Raw genomic sequence first — 17,686 nt, 5'->3', positions numbered from 1 at the left:
TTATTAAAGGAATGTGCTGGGAATGTCACGTCGTTTTAAAAAGAAGATCTGCAGATGACACTGACCAGATGTTTCTGTGATCTTCAGCTCCCCTTAACATGGAGCGAGGCGTGCAGTGAAACTGTTACAGCTGTTGTAAATGTATAGTCAGTGTGGAGCACTGCAGCGATGGGAATTTTTCTGCCCTCATGAGGTAATAGCCAGTACTGCTCCCTTCAAAAACACTAAAAAAGTTCAGCTCACAAGATTTGTGCAAACATTGGTTAAAACTTATACACATGAGGTGCACTTGTTGTGTTTGGAAGCTGGATGTGGATATGCCCACTTTGGAAAGAGGAGCTGAGGTTCTGAATCGCAAAGCCACAGAGGAAAGCCGGACGACTCTAACTGTGCAAACCAAACCTTAAAACTATAGCTTCTTTCCCTCATTGTTTATCCTTTGTTTAATGCTGAGTGAAGACGTTTGTATGGAGTCTGTATGGGAGTGTTTTATGAAAAATGTGCGTTCAGGAATGCATTTCAATGCAGCATGATTAAGACAGCGTGCTGCACTGATTGGTTGTGGAAAAGTTATGAAATTCTTTTCTCTGATGGCAGATTATTTTACTGAGCGATTCAGTAAAGATTTCAACATCAGTGCAGCACAAATCTACACAAAACACTAGCAGCAAAATAAAATAACAGCCAGAGATCAAAGTTTGCTGTTTGAATGTGCAATTTCAGATTGTATCACGCAATCAGCACATGTAAAAAAAAAAATCTCTTTAAGCTGTCTCCTGAGGACATTTGTGAGATAAAATCAGAAGCCTAAGAGAACCTAAGAAATGGAGTGTGTCAAATGATAGCTTACGGGTCTGATGTTCAAATCTTTTATGCCAACATGTAAAAAAAAATTCTGATAATGGAGACAGAGGCAAATACTGAAAGCCCCTGGTGAAAAAGAACCTGGTGGTGGTAAGAAATGTAAAAGTCTGATGCTTGGAGTCTATCTTTTAACAATTTGTGCTTTGCTACATTTGCTGTTCTTTTTTTGGCTGCTCTCTGGTTTACATTGAGAGAGTTTGTGTTATTGTCAGGATCTCCGGAGCGACATCCTCACAGAGGCTTTTAATCTCTAAAGCAAACATTACTCATCACTTCCTCTCTCACAGGTTTGTCTCAGTGTCTCTCGCTTGCGTATGTAATGATGTCAGACATATCGAGCAAGTGCTGTCAAAAAGTTAGGCCTTCTGGGAAGAGGGTTGGCACAATGTGTTCCCTCGAACCTATGACACGTAACACCGTGGATACCTAGGCTTGTGAACGTGACTAAGTGTACCACGGAAGAAATCTTTTACTTGGATCCACTCCATCCTTCTTAAAGATATTAAAAATCTGTGTTTCTTTGCTTGCTCCAACTTCAGTAAACAATTACAAACAATTTGTCATATTGATGGAGTTATGAGAAGGCTCCAGTTTGTGCTTTGCCCAGTAAACATACACAATCTGCCAGGGTACATCATATTGATTTTTCACAGTCTGGACACATTCACACCTGGCATCCAGGCTTAGCAACGACATAAACACGAGTCCAGAGACACGTGAGGCTGTCTGCTGCAAAGAATCTCAGACGTTTCTTGTCCAACGCTGCATTTTGACAGTGAACATTAACACCTCACTCACCTTCTGCAAAAGATCGTGCTCTCTCTGCAGAGTAACACAATCTTCAGTGTTTATTTGGTGAGTTTTTGGTCACTCAAAATTACAAATATCGACAAATATATACAGTGGGGCAAAAAAGTATTTAGTCAGCCACCGATTGTGCAAGTTCCCCCACTTAAAATGATGACACAGGTCAGTAATTTGCACCAGAGGTACACTTCAACTGTGAGAGACAGAATGTGGAAAAAAAAATCCATGAATCCACATGGTAGGATTTGTAAAGAATTTATTTGTAAATCAGGGTGGAAAATAAGTATTTGGTCACCTCAAACAAGGAAAATCTCTGGCTCTCACAGACCTGTAACGTCTTCTGTAAGAAGCTTTTCTGTCCCCCACTCGTTACCTGTATGAATGGCACCTGTTTGAACTCATCATCTGTATAAAAGACACCTGTCCACAGCCTCAAACAGTCAGACTCCAAACTCCGCCATGGCCAAGACCAAAGAGCTTTCGAAGGACACCAGGAAAAGTATTGTAGACCTGCACCAGACTGGGAAGAGTGAATCTACAATAGGCAAGCAGCTTGGTGTGAAAAAAATCAACTGTGGGAGCAATCATCAGAAAATGGAAGACATACAAGACCACTGATAATCTCCCTCGATCTGGGGCTCCACGCAAGATCTCATCCCGTGGGGTCAAAATGATCATGAGAACGGTGAGCAAAGATCCCAGAACCACACGGGGGGGACCTGGTGAATGACCTGCAGAGAGCTGGGACCAAAGTAACAAAGGTCACCATCAGTAACACACTACAACGGCAGGGAATCAAATCCCGCAGTGCCAGACGTGTCCCGCTGCTGAAGCCAGTGCATGTCCAGGCCCGTCTGAAGTTTGCCAGAGAGCACATGGATGATACAGCAGAGGATTGGGAGAATGTCATGTGGTCAGATGAAACCAAAGTAGAACTTTTTGGTATAAACTCAACTCGTCGTGTTTGGAGGAAGAAGAATACTGAGTTGCATCCCAAGAACACCATACCTACTGTGAAGCATGGGGGTGGAAACATCATGCTATGGGGCTGTTTTTCTGCCAAGGGGACAGGACGACTGATCCGTGTTAAGGACAGAATGAATGGGGCCATGTATCGTGAGATTTTGAGCCAAAACCTCCTTCCATCAGTGGGAACTTTGAAGATGAAACGAGGCTGGGTCTTCCAACATGACAATCATCCAAAACACACCGCCCGGGCAACAAAGGGGTGGCTCCGTAAGAAGCATTTGAAAGTCCTGGAGTGGCCTAGCCAGTCTCCAGACCTCAACCCCATAGAAAATCTGTGGCGGGAGTTGAAAGTCCGTGTTGCTCGGCGACAGCCCCAAAGCATCACTGCTCTCGAGAAGATCTGCATGGAGGAATGGGCCAAAATACCAGCTACTGTGTGTGCAAACCTGGTAAAGACCTATAGTAAACGTTTGACCTCTGTTATTGCCAACAAAGGTTATTTTACAAAGTATTGAGTTGTATTTTTGTTATTGACCAAATACTTATTTTCCACCCTGATTTACGAATAAATTCTTTACAAATCCTACCATGTGGATTCATGGATTTTTTTTTCACATTCTGTCTCTCACAGTTGAAGTGTACCTCTGGTGCAAATTACTGACCTGTGTCATCATTTTAGGTGGGGGAACTTGCACAATCGGTGGCTGACTAAATACTTTTTTGCCCCACTGTATGACTGAGAGAGCGATAATTGAAGCCGTACCGGCTCAGATGTTCCCCAGATTAACAAGGTCCAAGGTGTTGAGGAACCAGGACACGCTGATGAGAAGCGGGCTACTGCAACAAGAAGGCATAAGTGGGTGAGGGATGAGAGGCTGCTGCTGGAATGCTACTATGCAACTAACCCCAGTGGAAAGGATTACATGAAGAGGATGTGGGACTGTTGGAATGTTCGATACCCAACATCCAGATTGACAGCAAAACAATTAGTAGCTCAGAAGAAGCAACTGCTGGAGATGGATGAAGTACAACACAAATGCTACGGCAACAGGTAGCCAGGATGTCAGGTCAGGGGGGAGATACCATGACCCCCACCAGAGATTGGGTACCACTATAATGTCTGAATATGAAAGATGAATGTATATTGTGATGTGACTGTGATGTCCCCCTTTGGTTAGTGATGCTTCATCTTTAAAAAAGAATACAATTAAAATGGGGCGATCGTGGCTCAAGAGTTGTCAGTTCATCTTGTAATCGGAAGGTTGTCGGTTCGAGCCCCGGCTCCGACAGTCTCGGTCGTAGTGTCCTTGGGCAAGACACTTCACCCGTTGCCTACTGGTGGTGGTCAGAGGGCCCGGTGGCGCCAGTGTCCGGCAGCCTCGCCTCTGTCAGTGCGCCCCAGGGTGGCTGTGGCTACAATGTAGCTTGCCATCACCAGTGTGTGAATGTGTGCGTGAATGGGTGGATGACTGAGTGTGTAAAGCGCTTTGGGGTCCTTAGGGACTGTAAAGCGCTATACAAATACAGGCCATTTACAATTAAGAGAATTAAGTAAATAAAAATATATAAGAGAATAAAGTTCTTTAAGTATTATTGTTACTATTCCACTGCAGTTTGTATGTTTATTTCATCTCATATTTTTTGCGCAAGTTCTGTGTTTTGATTTCTACCTTGTGGTCCAGCTCGATAACCAGAACCCTCATTATGATGTATAGCTGAGGATTTATGATAAGGTCCTTGAAGGATCCCTCTTCCCTCTAAGGCCCAGACAAATCAGACATGTGTGCTATCTCTGTTTAGGTCATTAAAAGGCACTCTTTTTTTTCCTGATTTCAGTTGGGTCTTTCTCCCATCATTCCCATCTGATGTTTGGGTTAATGATGATGCATAATGGGCGTAGAAGGAAAACAAGCCCGAGAAAGCAAAGACTCACCACTTTTATCTACCCGCATATCCCAGTGCTGTGTTTGGAGATGCAGCGGTGGATATCATAGGGCGGTGTTGGTTTGTGTGTTGTGGTTTGAAGCTTGGGTTTCCTGGTGATGACTCCAAAAGTAGTTGTGTCTTAAAAACAGCAGACAAAGAGCAATTCTGAGACAGACTGAGAGAAGCAGGTGAATGAGGCAACACATACCCACAAACAGCTGTGATCAGCAGTGCTGACAATTTGCAAGTGTATCCGGCCACTCCATTAGCATGCCTCAACTTCCTTGTTGAAATCCCCAAAAATAAAAAATTAAATCATATTAATATAAACACTAGAAGCTCTTATTCGTGCGAGCCAGCACATTTGCCATAATAAAACCCACATGTTCATCTCCCTAAGAGTCAATATTCTTTTCCCATGTTTGTCTTATGACACTAATCTGATCTAAAGCAGGTGTTCGTTACGTTCTCCTGCGGTGTTGCAGAAAACTTTTCAGCAAACAGAGGTGGTGAAGTGAGACGGGCTTAGGGGGAGTTGTTTTACAGCAAAGTAGTGGGAAACTGCAGGCCACACATGTAATGCGCTGCAGGCAGAGGAGAACAAGTGCACTGTGGAAGGGTGTGGGCTTATAGTGCTGAAAACAGTCGCTGTTGTTCCCTGTCATTCTTTGAGCCACTTATTGATTTAAAGTGAAATGATTCAGACAAATGGCTGAATTTGATATCAGTAAATAGAGGATTAGACATGACTCAGGTATTTAATGTTGGGCTGACAAAGTTGTACTGTAAATGGCAATAGAGCTATTTATTTGTTGTGACTGCGAGAGACAGACAGAAATGCATGGAAGCAGAGTAGCTGTGGAGTGTCTGCCCAAGTCTCCAGAGCTGGTCCAAAGCCCTGACAGGCTTTTGGCTGAGCGCCTTACACGTGAGTCTAGCAACAGCTGGAAGATGGGAAAAGAAGGAAGAGAGGAGAAGTGAAAGACAGAGCCAGGCAGTGCAGGCCAGTTCCCAGGCTCTGGCCTCTGGAGACCCCCGAGAAGAGGAAGCATGGGGGATGGAGGGCCGAAGCCAGCTGCATTGATGTCCCACTGCCAGCAAATAGTTCTACAAAGCTACTCGTTGAATCCTTGATGTGGCTTAAAAGAAACCCGACCTTCCTTCAATGTCAGGAGTATCATCAGTACATTTAAACCTGCTACAACCAACTTCTTTCACTAGTTAAAAGTGAAGTCGCATTTTTTTTTTTAAAAACTGCAGATAATTTATGGTCAAATCTGCACAAGTCTTTAATTCTGTGAGTCCTTTTGGCATCTTTCAGCTAAATTGTGGGTTTTGAGGCCTTTACTGTTAGGAGACACAGCTGGCAGTTGATTTCAGCATAATCAAATCTACGGCACAAACCAAACAGCGGAGCTAGGAACTAGCTTGTGAATACATGTGACTGTTTATATATTTTAAATAAAAGGAGAGCACAGCTGAGACATCTTAAAATGGCCAGATTTCTTGTTTCCCACCCCCAGTGGCCAGAAAAGATCCACCTAAACCCAGTTTCACAAACATGCATTTCTAAGTGATTTTTCCTCTAAGTTACGGGTCGTTTGTTTTTATGTTTCTCCTCATCCTCAGGGCTGTGGTGCATCATGTGGAAAATGTGACTGCAGCGGTGTGAAAGGAGCAAAGGTAAGATTTGTTATTGGATTTTTCATTTATCTCTGTCTATAAACATTTAGATACCGTTGCCCACTTTTCCTTTTCACTTGATGTGATTCATTTGGATGTCAGTTTCCATTTACAGATGCAGTAATTTGACAGCAAATAGAAACAAAAGCCTCTTTTACATTTCAATGGGGTCAGCTCAGAGGGACAAACTGGAGCTGGAGTGCAGTAGGTTCAGTCACGGAGCAAAGACCAGGATGGGAAACAAGAGCAGTTTGAATTAGAGCATGTCCAGACACACAGCTGGCCTGAAGGTCTTATTCCCATCAGACGGATGAGAGCCTTGAGTTGCAGAAACACAAGTGGTGGGGACACCAACCATAAACTGGCTGTGAGCCTTAAAGCTGTCAGTGCTCTGGTATTAGTGTTAATCATGGACCGGAAACATGAAAAAGTTGTATTAGCTGTGTTGGGCAGGGTTATTTTTTTAGTAATTACATGCACTGACCAGCCACTTTGTTAGGTACGCATGTTCACCTGCTCATTAATGGAAATAACAGCAGTAACTCAGTCCATTTGGGCACGCAGACATGGTCAAGATGAGCCGCTGAAGTTCAAACCGAGCTCTTGACCATGTTCATCCATCTTCAACTGGTTTCTTGAACATGAAAATGAGTTCATGACGCTCAAATTGCCTCCACAGTAACCAGGTCTAAATCTGATATTGCACCTTTGGGATGTGGTGCAATGCGAGATTCACAATCACATCTGCAGCAACTGTGTAATGTTGTCATGTCAATATGGACCAAAATCTCTGAGGAATGTTTCCTGCACCTTGTTAAATGTATGCCATGAAGAATTAAAGCACCTCTAAAGGCATATAATGGTCTAACCCAGTACAAGCAAGGTGTAACTGATAAAGTGGCCAGTGAGTGTAGTTTTTCCTCTCAATAAAGATTTTCTTAGACTTAATTTTCTCTCACCTTAATTAACTAGTAAGGAAAGTCTCAAATATAAATAGCAAACTGACCTTAAAATTCCCCTCCATTGACTCAAGAATCAGCTTAATCAAATCAGGGTTGCAGGGGCGCTGGTGCTTATCCCTGCTGATGGAGGGTGAAAGGCAGAATACACCCTGGACAAACTGGCTGGCCATCACAGGGCTATTACGTAGAGACACAAAACCATTTAAACTAATGTTTAGACCACCAATCAATCAGCGAGCAACGTAACATGCGCGTTTTTGGATTGTGGGATGAAGCCTCTGGAAAAAAAACCCGCATACAGGCACAGGGAGCACATGCAAACTCTACACAGAGCACTGTTGCCAATGTGAATGACCAAAGTAATCAACAAAGTCAGCCTACTAGCAGGTATTTCACTTGGAGCCAAATCCAAATATCCAAATTTAACATTATTTGTGTCTGTGATCTATAAATAGATACCTTACTTGCATGCTAACGTTAATCCCGACACACACCCTCTTTCTCCAGAAGAAAGGAAAAGAGGATAAAAAATATCTTTTGGACTCTTATTCAATTGAACTATGTGATCCAGTTCAGCACCTTAAAGCATTTAAAAACAAATAAAATAATATCTACAGGTAGCCTAGACTTTGTTTTCTTTTTAGTGCAGCTTGTGCTGCGTGAGCGTACATGTAAACTGTTGGCTCGGTTTTATCAGAGGACTGCAATGTTATCAATCCTCTTAGCGCAACAGTCTGGCCTTTTAAGGCTCACGCTAACATCAACAGTAGCCAAACATTCAGCTGGCTCGACGGCAGCAGATGTACTGATTGTTGTGTTCTGTGGAGTCTGGCCAATCACTGTTGACTCAAAGCACCTCTGTGGTTTGAAAGTTGCTGAAAGGCCTCAAACAGTCTTCCCAAAGTCTCATGCGTGCCTTATTTCCACTGATATCATTTCCTGATGAGGGACAGGAGTTGCTGTGGTAACCCTTATTGTTTAGCATGCAGCGTTTCTCCTCACTGTGGTCAGAGAATGAAAATCAAAGCTAAAACAACAGTTTGAGGGTTGTGCCCTTTTTATTTGTTCTACACTGCTCACTCCTCTCTCCACTGTGAAGGCTCTCTCTTCCTGATGAAACAATGCTGCCATCTAGTGGCAGATAGTGTAATATTTCTGTGTCCATTTAAGCACTGCCAAAGAGAACATGTTGAAACCTGCTTATAAAACTACTAAATATAAAAGCAAAATATATTAATAAAAATATACTTTCTTACTATTTAAATAACATTAAATAAGCTCTCCCATTTGAAATAACTGGTTTAAATATACACAAGCGCTTGAATTTGATTACTTTGGCTGTGTTTCTTTTCAAAATATCATACACGTAAAAATAGTTTTACTACAACCGTGTATCCATACACTGAATACTGTGTATCCAACTACTCTTAACTTTCTGTCTGTAATGTAACGACAATGTAATAACTCCCTCGTAGAGACAGACAGCCTTTCATGCTCATATTCATACTTACAGTCAGGTTAGAATCGCTCATTATTCTATCCCACTGCATGTCTTTGGACTGTGAGAGGAAGCCAGGGTACCCAGAGAACATACAAACTTCACACAGAAAGGCCTCAGGCTGAATTTGAACCCAGTACTTCCTCTGGCTCCCTCTCACTAACTATGTTAGTTGATTTCATCTTCAGTGAGGATTTAAGGGAGTTTATTTATGTGTGTTTTACTTAACTTTGAACTGACTATAGTATTTATTATTTGGTAAATCAAATAATTGGCTTCCCATTGAATTTAGGGTTCGTTTTAAAGTCCTTTTATTGGTTTTTAAATCTTTAAATGGTCTGGCTCCTGTCTATTTATCTGATTTGCTGAAGCCACATGTTCCTCCTCGCTCGCTCCGTTCAGCTGAGCAGCTACTGCTGTCGGTCCCTAAGTCGCGGCTGACATGCAGAGGAGACCGTGCCTTTTCAATTGCGGCTCCGATGCTCTGGAATAACCTTCCCCTCCAAATTAGACAAGCGTCATCAGTGCAGGTCTTTAAGTCCAGATTGAAAACCTATTTTTATTCCCTGGCTTTTAACTCTGTAGGAAACTGGCACCTTCTTATTTATTTTATTGTATGTAATGATTTTATGGTATTTTTAATTTGGTTGTTGTTTTGATCTGTGTTGTTCAGCACTTTGGTCTGCCTGGTGTGTTCTTAAAGTACTATACAAATAAACGATGATGATGATGATGATGATGATGATAAATCATGCAATTTTCAAAATGTCTTGGAATCTATTGTTGAAACAGTTTGAGCATGAAAATAATTCAAAGTTAATGTGTAGGTTTATTTTTTTGCACTTGTGTTAAACTTTTACTATAACTGTGTGCATGACAGGGTGAGCTTGGGTATCCTGGTTCTCAAGGTAATATGGGATTCCCAGGGACTCAGGGACCTGAAGGGCCTCCAGGGCCAATGGGCCCCAAGGTTAGTACAAACATTTACTGAGATACTTCAAGGCTTCATCTGGTTTGTATGACCAGTTTTAAGCTGCTGTTTTAAATGAAATGTGAAAATGTTTATATTTTGCATGAGAAAAGTTAAGATCTTTAAAATGTGTTGTTAAAATCTTAATATATGAAGTCCAGAATCATGTAGGGAAAGAAAAGCTTAAAATCCTAAATATGCCAACCAATTATTGTTATCTGTCATAATATAAGCTGATTGCTTAGTACCTGATGTAAATGCCTTTATTAGCCTTAAGTAACCCTAATGTGGCTTGGCTTAACTAATAAATCACCTAGTTGAAAGAAAAAACACTAGATTTGTATTCCATAAAGGGTTTTAAGTCAGATTTTTATATAATTAATTTAACTGTGATGTTTTTTGGGATTTTTTTTGTCTCTTAGGGAGATGTTGGTGAGTTCGGGGCTCCTGGATTGAAAGGAGTCAGAGTGAGTAACTAACCGTTAAAACTGTATAAAGTATACGGTGTCAAGTATAAGTTGCACACTCTAAAGTTGTCATCCCAACATTTAGAACGTGTTGCAGTTGTTGTCTTGTCACTAGAGGGTAAACCTATCTCATGTTTGTGACTTTGCAGGGACCTACTGGTCTGCCAGGTTTCCCAGGCAACCCAGGACTTCCAGTAAGTTGCTTAGATCTGCTTCCTGTTTCACACTCTGAATGCTGCCAAACAAACTCTCTTAAACTGTCTGTTTCTACCCCTCCATTCATAGGGCATCAATGGACACGATGGTCCACCCGGTGCGCCAGGTATCCCAGGATGCAATGGGACAAAAGTATGCCATTTATATACTTAAATACTTTTCACACACTTGTGTATTTGTCACATTATTTTCACCCTACTTGTGCTTTCTGGCTTTGCTGTGTTTCTGTTTCAGGGAGAAAGAGGAAGAGATGGAACTTCAGGTTTTCCTGGTCCTCAAGGGATACCTGTAAGCACTGACGATCGGCCTCCATAGATAGTGAAAACTAGACATTTTTCTAGGAAAAAACAGATTTATTTTGATTGAAAAATAAAGCCAGTTGAGGTGGTTCTTGGATATTCACGAGTTGAAGTATTCCAGGGCAGACCCAGGAGATGTTATATATCTTGACTGGCTTGGGAATGACTTGGATGAGCTGGAAGAAGTGGCCGTTTGGGCTCAGAATCCTGCCCCCGTGACTTTAACTGGAATACGATAGAAACAATCTAAGCATTAGTTTCGAGTTACAAATAATCTACAAGGCAGCAAAAAATTAAATAAAAATAAAAATGACAAAAAATCAACAAAGTAATGTTTCTCAATGCAAATAGTATCCCTGTGAGAAAATACAATTACTAGATGATTTATTTCTTTTTCATTCTTTTCTCAGGGAATACCGGGACTTCCTGGAATGAAGGTGAGCTAAAATTTATTTTTCATGTTTTTGCTTATGAGTAAATGTGTCAAACACAAAAAGTTTATCCAGTTTTTCAATAAGACATATTCTTTCAACTATATAAAATTCTTTTGTCTCCTGCAGGGTGACCCTGCAGGAATTGTTCCCATGAAAGGAGAGAAAGGATATCCCGGCACACCTGGCCGACCTGTGCGTAGTGCACATGTGTTTGTGAACATACAGTCATGTGTTCATATACGCTGAATAAAAGTAGTAACAGCCTGAAGTAATACAATGAATGTTCTTCCCACAATATTCATTCCCAGGGACAAACTGGCAACCCCGGACCTATTGGGCCTACAGGACCTCCTGGCTATGAAGGACCCAGAGTAAGCAACCTGTGCAGTGATGCCCATCTTAAAAAAGCCATTCAAAGACTTAACTTTCTAAGAAATATTAGAAGCACATCTGTGTTCCTAATTATACAAAAAGCACCTTTAAGAAAACAGTCCTTCTAGATTTTCAATTAAATGCAATTACTGAATGTGTTATTACAATTTTTCTTTGACTAACTTAATAACTGTTTTACAGGGTGATCCTGGCCCTCCCGGCCCTCCTGGACCAATGGTGAGATTACTGATCAGTACACTGTCAAGACTGATAAACTGTACAATCAAGGTTTCTGACTTGAGAAACTGCATGAGAGTGTAACTGTTTGATCTCCTTATAGGGAGATAAGCTGGCCTTTGAGGGTGAGAAAGGAGAAAAGGTAAGATTTATGTTTCAAATAAATAAGAAGCAAAAAGTGTTAAATGTCAAAATAGCATAGAGGAATTTGACCTTCAGCAGAAAGCATTCTGTTTGGCTTTTTCATGCAATTTTCTCGTGCTTGCTGCACTAAATTAAGAGGCAAACTCGGGTCAGCATTAGCAAATATACAAGATATAACAAATATCTCATTACAACTGTTGTTAATGATAAACTGTTACATAGCACGCTGAAGTTATTGCTGTACCATTTAGCATGTCTTTTTATTAACCTTATTTTTGTAGGGTTCTTGTTGCCCCAGTCACATCCTGTTACAGATGTTTCTTTCTGTGTTATAACTGTATACTACATATGGAGTCAGAAATGGCGCATTTAGACGAGAGCATAAAATACACCCAATGTTAGCAAGAAAAACTTGAATTTCGGCTTCATAGGTACTCTTAGACTTGGTAGACTACACTACACAGTGAGTCACATTAAGTGTCCAATAACTGCACTGCAAATGCTTCAAAAACCTCCAGTACCACATCTGCACAGTATCTTTAAAATGAGAAGCATCCTGTCTGACAGTGATGCTGAACAACTAGTTCATGCATTTATTACTTCAAGGCTGGACTATTATAATTCATTATTAGCAGGTTGTCCTAAAAGATCTCTAGAAGTCCAGCAGTTAATCCAAAATGCTGCAGCTCCCTGAGTGCTTGAGGTGACAGCTGTTGTGAGATGGCACTATATGAATATACCTGAACTGAACAGACACATTAGCAAAAAAAAAAACCAAAAACCTTTGTGCCCGGGGCTTCATGGCTTTTCAGTGGCTGAGCAGCTCCTCCATAGTCAATTACTAACTGAAATTACAAGTTTTAATTTGTTTTGATGTTTGACATTTATATTCTTAACTATTTGACTGTGGCCCTTATTTTTATCTCCCCTGCAGGGGGACAAAGGACTTCAAGGCCCACCTGGCCCTCCTGGACCAACATCATTCGAACAGAAAGGATCACAAACGGTTGTTCGTGGGCCACAGGTACTCAGCCACGCCACAGATATCGCTCTGTTCTTGTCTGTGATTAAACAAATCATTGCTTGAAATGAAAAAACAAAGATGACATAGATTCTGTTTTGTCTATTCTGAATATTGCTCTGTTTTAATTCTTGAAGGGGTTCAAAGGAGAAGCAGGAGAGAAAGGCGACAAGGTTAGTATTTTTACTTCAAAGACTAAAGTGTAAAACTTGCTATTATATATGCAAGCTATTTGATATCTATTACATTGCTTTTGACACACTTGACTCCCTTTCAGGGCTTCTGCATCCCATATCAGCACGGAGTCAAAGGCGATATCGGCCCAGATGGACCACCGGTAAGTGGAAATTTGTCTGTGTGTGTCGTTACTGTTGGATGGTGTAATTGTGTGATACCTAAACTTTTTTGTCCTAAAAAAAGAAACAATAAAATATTTGTTTCTGTAATTAAGGGTAAACCTGGCAAGGATGGAGACAATGGGCTACAGGTAACAATAGTTTACAGCAATAAGCACTCTAAATGCTGTTATCTTTTATTACATAACATATAATTCCTAAAGTACAAGATATTCTCATACAGGGAGAAAGAGGCTTTCCTGGAGGCCCAGGATACCCTGGTTTACAGGTAAGTATTCCAGCTAATTGGATATTATAGTCAGTGCTTTAGTCTGGAATTATGAATGAAGGGATTATGACTGTTTTGGTTCATTTTAGGGCGAAAAAGGAGAAAGGGGACCACCTGGTGAGGTATGTGATTCTTCTCTTTCCCATTTTTACTCTTTAAGTAAGATTATTGAAATGGAACAGTCCTTTCTTGTTTTGGGTGGTTGTGGTTGAGGAAGTAGAGCAGGTCATCTACAAATCGGAAGGTTGGTAGTTTGATCCCTGGCTGCTCCAGTCTCCATGTTAATGTATCCTTGGGCAGGACACATCAGAGTGTGAATGGTAGATAGAAAGTACTTAGATGCAGAAAAATGTGCTTAGGTGAGAAATGAGACATGTTGTGTAGAAAAGTGCTATCGAAGAATGTCCAATTCACCGGTTTTAAGGGCCACTGGAAAACCCACGCTTCAAGCTGCTTTTAAGGCTACATATAGTCTGTTGCAAAAGTTTTCACTGGCCCATCCAAATCATTGAAAACAGGTATTCCACTCACTTCCATGGCCACAGGCATATAAAATCAAGCACCTAGGCATCCAGACTGCTTCTACAAAAATGTGCCAGAGAATCGGTCGCGCTCAGGAGCTCAGTGAATTCCAGCATGACACCGTGATAGGACGCCATCTATGCAACAAATCCAGTCATGACATTTTCCTCACTAATACGTATTAAACAGTCAACTGTTATTGGTATTATAACAAAGAGGAAACACCTGGGAATGACAGCAACTCAACGTAACAAGTTCTCTGGAGTAATGAATCACACTCCTACAGATAGCAATCCCACGGACTGCAGTGTGCCAGGTGTAAAGTTTGCTGGAGGGGGGATTATGGTGTGGGGTTGTTTTTCAGGAGTGGGGCTTGGCCTCTTAGTTCCAGTGAAAGGAATTCTTAATGCTTCAGCACACCAAGACATTTTGGATAATTTCACACTCCCAGCTTTGTGGGAACAGTTTGGGGATGGCTTGTTCTTGTTCCAACATGACTGTGCACCAGTGCACAAAGCAAGGCCCATTTAGACATAGATGAGTGAATCTGGTGTGGGAGAACTTGACTGGCCTGCACAGAGTCCTGACCTCAACCCAAAAGAACACCTTTGGAATGAATTAGAGCAGAGACAGTGAGCCAGGCCTTCTTGTTCAACATCACTGTCTGAGCTCACAAATGCACTTTTGGAAGAATAGTCAAAAACTCCCATAAACACTCTTAAACCTTTTTGGAAAGTCTTCCCAGAAGCTGCAAAAGGTGGACCGATATCACATTAAAGTCTATGGATTAAAAATGTGATGTCACTCAAGTTCAAGTGAGTGAAGGCAGTGAATATGATAAATTGCAGTTGTACCTTATAGCTCGTACCCCTCAGAACAACACTGTTATGGTCATGTTATGTCTCACATCAACTAGTGTTAATTTTATGTGTAATATCTTGTCTGTTTGGCAGCAGAGCTCGGCTCTTCTAGAAATAATCTGCCATCCTTGTGTAGCCTCTGGAGGTAGATTCATAGCATTGACCAAGATCTAGCTGTTTGCATTGGAAAATTTGTGATTTTAAGAGTGAAGAAGAGCTTTTGTAATAGTACTTTGATCACCGTATAAGGAGGTACAATTTAGAGAGGCGATGACGGATCTTTCGCAGGTGTGGTTAGATGTGCATGGTGATTTTTGTCTTATGATGACTTCCACAAACTATTATTTGGATTTATGTGGAATGATTGTACAGCGTATACCTTTAAAGATTTTAGAAGATAAGATCTGTGTGGATAAGTTTGAATCAATTTTGATTTTTCTCTAATCCACACAGAGTCAGAAGTACATATTGAGGGTCAAACATATACAAACCGTCACTGAAAACCTTTAATAAGCAGTGTTGATGCTTCTCCAGTGTCTTAACTTGACAAGGCCTATTAACTTCCCACGTTGATCATGACTGGCTACAACTGTTAGTTTGTCTTTGAAGCATAAAAAGGATTAGCATAGATGTGGGTTCACCTACATAGATTTAAGTGACATGAAAGTTAAATAAATCCTGACATTATGCAATTTTATTAATTATGCAGGGTGTTGGCCCTCGTGGCGCTCCTGGTTCCCCAGGTTCAAAAGGAGAGAAAGGTAAAAGCATGATATAATATGTTATCAAATCCACTAAAGCACACTCATGAACTCCATTGTGAATCTGTGATCACTCCGGTGTTTTCCCTTTCCTCATGCTTTCTTCTTAATCTATAGGTTTTCCTGGTCCTCGGGGAGAGCCGGGTCTAACAGGTATAAATAAACTCATAATCTTTTTTTAAACAGCAAAACATGAAGCCTTCACATCTTAGTTATAAACACGCTAATCTTAATAAGACACCTGATGACTTTCCTGTTCTGTATTTCAGGCAGACACATTGAAGGGCCTCGTGGAGAGAAGGGAGACAAAGGAGAGGTGGGTGAAAAGGGAGACAGAGGTGTGGAAGGAGAGCCTCTTGTCGGACCTCCAGGACAACCGGGGAACCCTGGTCCTCCTGGACCACCCGGACCACCAAGTATGTCTGATCTTTGAATGATGCAATCATTTTATTATATGAGAATAAGGGAAACGTCAATACAATCTGTATCTGCCAGTTTTTGTTAAACAATCTAATGTGCGTGTGTGTGCCTTTGTCTGTGTGTTTACAAGTCAACCCTGGTGAATGTAACATTCAGAAGGGGAATCGTGGCCTACCTGGACCTCCAGGGTTACAAGGGGAAGTGGGACAGAAAGGTAAGGACAGCAGCTGCTACTGGTGACATATCTATTTAGATTAAATATAAATGTGTCTGTTTCCAAGGGACTGCTGAAAAACGCTTTATGTAAAACATAATTTTTTAAATTGCTGTTTCTGCAAACTGTTTCAGGTGACAAAGGGGATACGTGTGTTCAGTGTGAAGGCACTGTCACACCTGGATTACGTGGTCCTCCAGGTCCTAAAGGAGACACAGGTGAGTTAAATGTGGTCACATTCAAATTTGAAGTATATTTTTAAAAAAATGGTCATGTCCAGTCTGCAAACTCTGCAGACTCGTTTGGAAATGTAAAAAGCCAGAAGCAGCAGGAGTAAAACACTACAAAGAAAAAACAGAAATAAAGAGTAAGGGCAAGACAGACATGTTATATACACACAGAAGGGTAATCAAGAATTGGAGCTAGGTGAGGAAAACAAGACATAGCTGAACTAAATCAGAAGAAGTGTCAGGAAGCGCTGTGTGGCAGGCAGGAGTTGGACTCAAAATGCAGGTACTCAGGCACGAGGTTTAAACACAAAGAACTCAGCTTTATTTGCTGGCAGGGAAAAAGCATACAAAAGCAAACTAAACTGGAAAAATCACAACCCAAACTCACAGGGAGACACAAGGCGATCCACACAGCATGAGGGACGACACGACACTGACTCAGAGAAACACAGGGTTTAAATACACTGGGAAGTAACGAGGGGAATGAGACACAGAAGGAGGGCACAGCTGGGAGAAATCAGAACTGACGAGACAAGGAAGCAAAGCAGAACACATTCACATAAGACACAGACCTTCAAAGTAAAACAGGAAGTATAACACGGAGACGCGAACTTGACATGGTGGAGACAGCAGCTAAGAAACAGACATACAGTAACCCATAAAGCAGAGGACTCTAAGAACCAAAATACACAGAGGGAAATACTAAGCTTGGAACACAAGAAACTAGACTCGAGGGAGTAACAAAAGACCAACCATGAGAACATAATTCACAATACAGAGTGACAGAAAACACAAGAAACTCGAAACATGCAAAGACACAGACCAAGAAACACAGACTTACAAAGAACAGAGGGGGCACAGAGAAACAGTAAAGTAAGTAAAAAAACAAAACAAAAAAACAAAAAGCAGATAAAAAAACAACAACAAACAAAGACTCAAGAAATTCAGGTGAAACTAATAAGCACAGGAAAGACAAAAGCTGCAGGCAAATAGTCTAAAAAAAGATCTCTTTTGTCTTTTCCTTTTCCTTGGACTTGAGGTTAAGGAGAAACGTGAAGAAGAATGAATAAAGAGTTGGGAAAAGCAAATTCAACAGCACCAACACGCATGCTCATTTTCCTTAGATGCTTTGTTAGAGGTGTTGTTACAGTATTGTTTCATGCAGGTCAAATAAATGGGAATCACC

At 41.2% G+C, this 17,686-nt stretch overlaps 1 protein-coding gene across 1 annotated transcript in view; it reads left to right on the top strand.

Moving 5' to 3' along the window:
• col4a1 (collagen, type IV, alpha 1) overlaps positions 1-17,686 on the top strand; it is a 50,106-nt gene that overhangs the window by 15,666 nt on the left and 16,754 nt on the right. Inside the window, exons 2-23 of the mRNA XM_080903934.1 lie at positions 6,196-6,249; positions 9,590-9,679; positions 10,102-10,146; positions 10,296-10,340; positions 10,432-10,494; positions 10,597-10,650; positions 11,072-11,098; positions 11,222-11,287; positions 11,404-11,466; positions 11,669-11,704; positions 11,808-11,846; positions 12,783-12,872; positions 13,007-13,042; positions 13,147-13,206; positions 13,321-13,356; positions 13,449-13,493; positions 13,583-13,615; positions 15,585-15,636; positions 15,754-15,789; positions 15,906-16,052; positions 16,187-16,270; positions 16,405-16,488. Coding sequence (XP_080760060.1) covers positions 6,196-6,249; positions 9,590-9,679; positions 10,102-10,146; positions 10,296-10,340; positions 10,432-10,494; positions 10,597-10,650; positions 11,072-11,098; positions 11,222-11,287; positions 11,404-11,466; positions 11,669-11,704; positions 11,808-11,846; positions 12,783-12,872; positions 13,007-13,042; positions 13,147-13,206; positions 13,321-13,356; positions 13,449-13,493; positions 13,583-13,615; positions 15,585-15,636; positions 15,754-15,789; positions 15,906-16,052; positions 16,187-16,270; positions 16,405-16,488 — 1,285 coding nt within the window. The remainder of the gene's footprint in view (positions 1-6,195; positions 6,250-9,589; positions 9,680-10,101; positions 10,147-10,295; positions 10,341-10,431; positions 10,495-10,596; positions 10,651-11,071; positions 11,099-11,221; positions 11,288-11,403; positions 11,467-11,668; positions 11,705-11,807; positions 11,847-12,782; positions 12,873-13,006; positions 13,043-13,146; positions 13,207-13,320; positions 13,357-13,448; positions 13,494-13,582; positions 13,616-15,584; positions 15,637-15,753; positions 15,790-15,905; positions 16,053-16,186; positions 16,271-16,404; positions 16,489-17,686) is intronic.

Source organism: Rhamphochromis sp. 'chilingali' (assembly GCF_963969265.1).
Source record: "Rhamphochromis sp. 'chilingali' genome assembly, chromosome: 14".
Classification (NCBI taxonomy): Eukaryota; Metazoa; Chordata; class Actinopteri; order Cichliformes; family Cichlidae; genus Rhamphochromis; species Rhamphochromis sp. 'chilingali'.
This window is presented reverse-complemented; position numbering and strand designations above follow the sequence as displayed.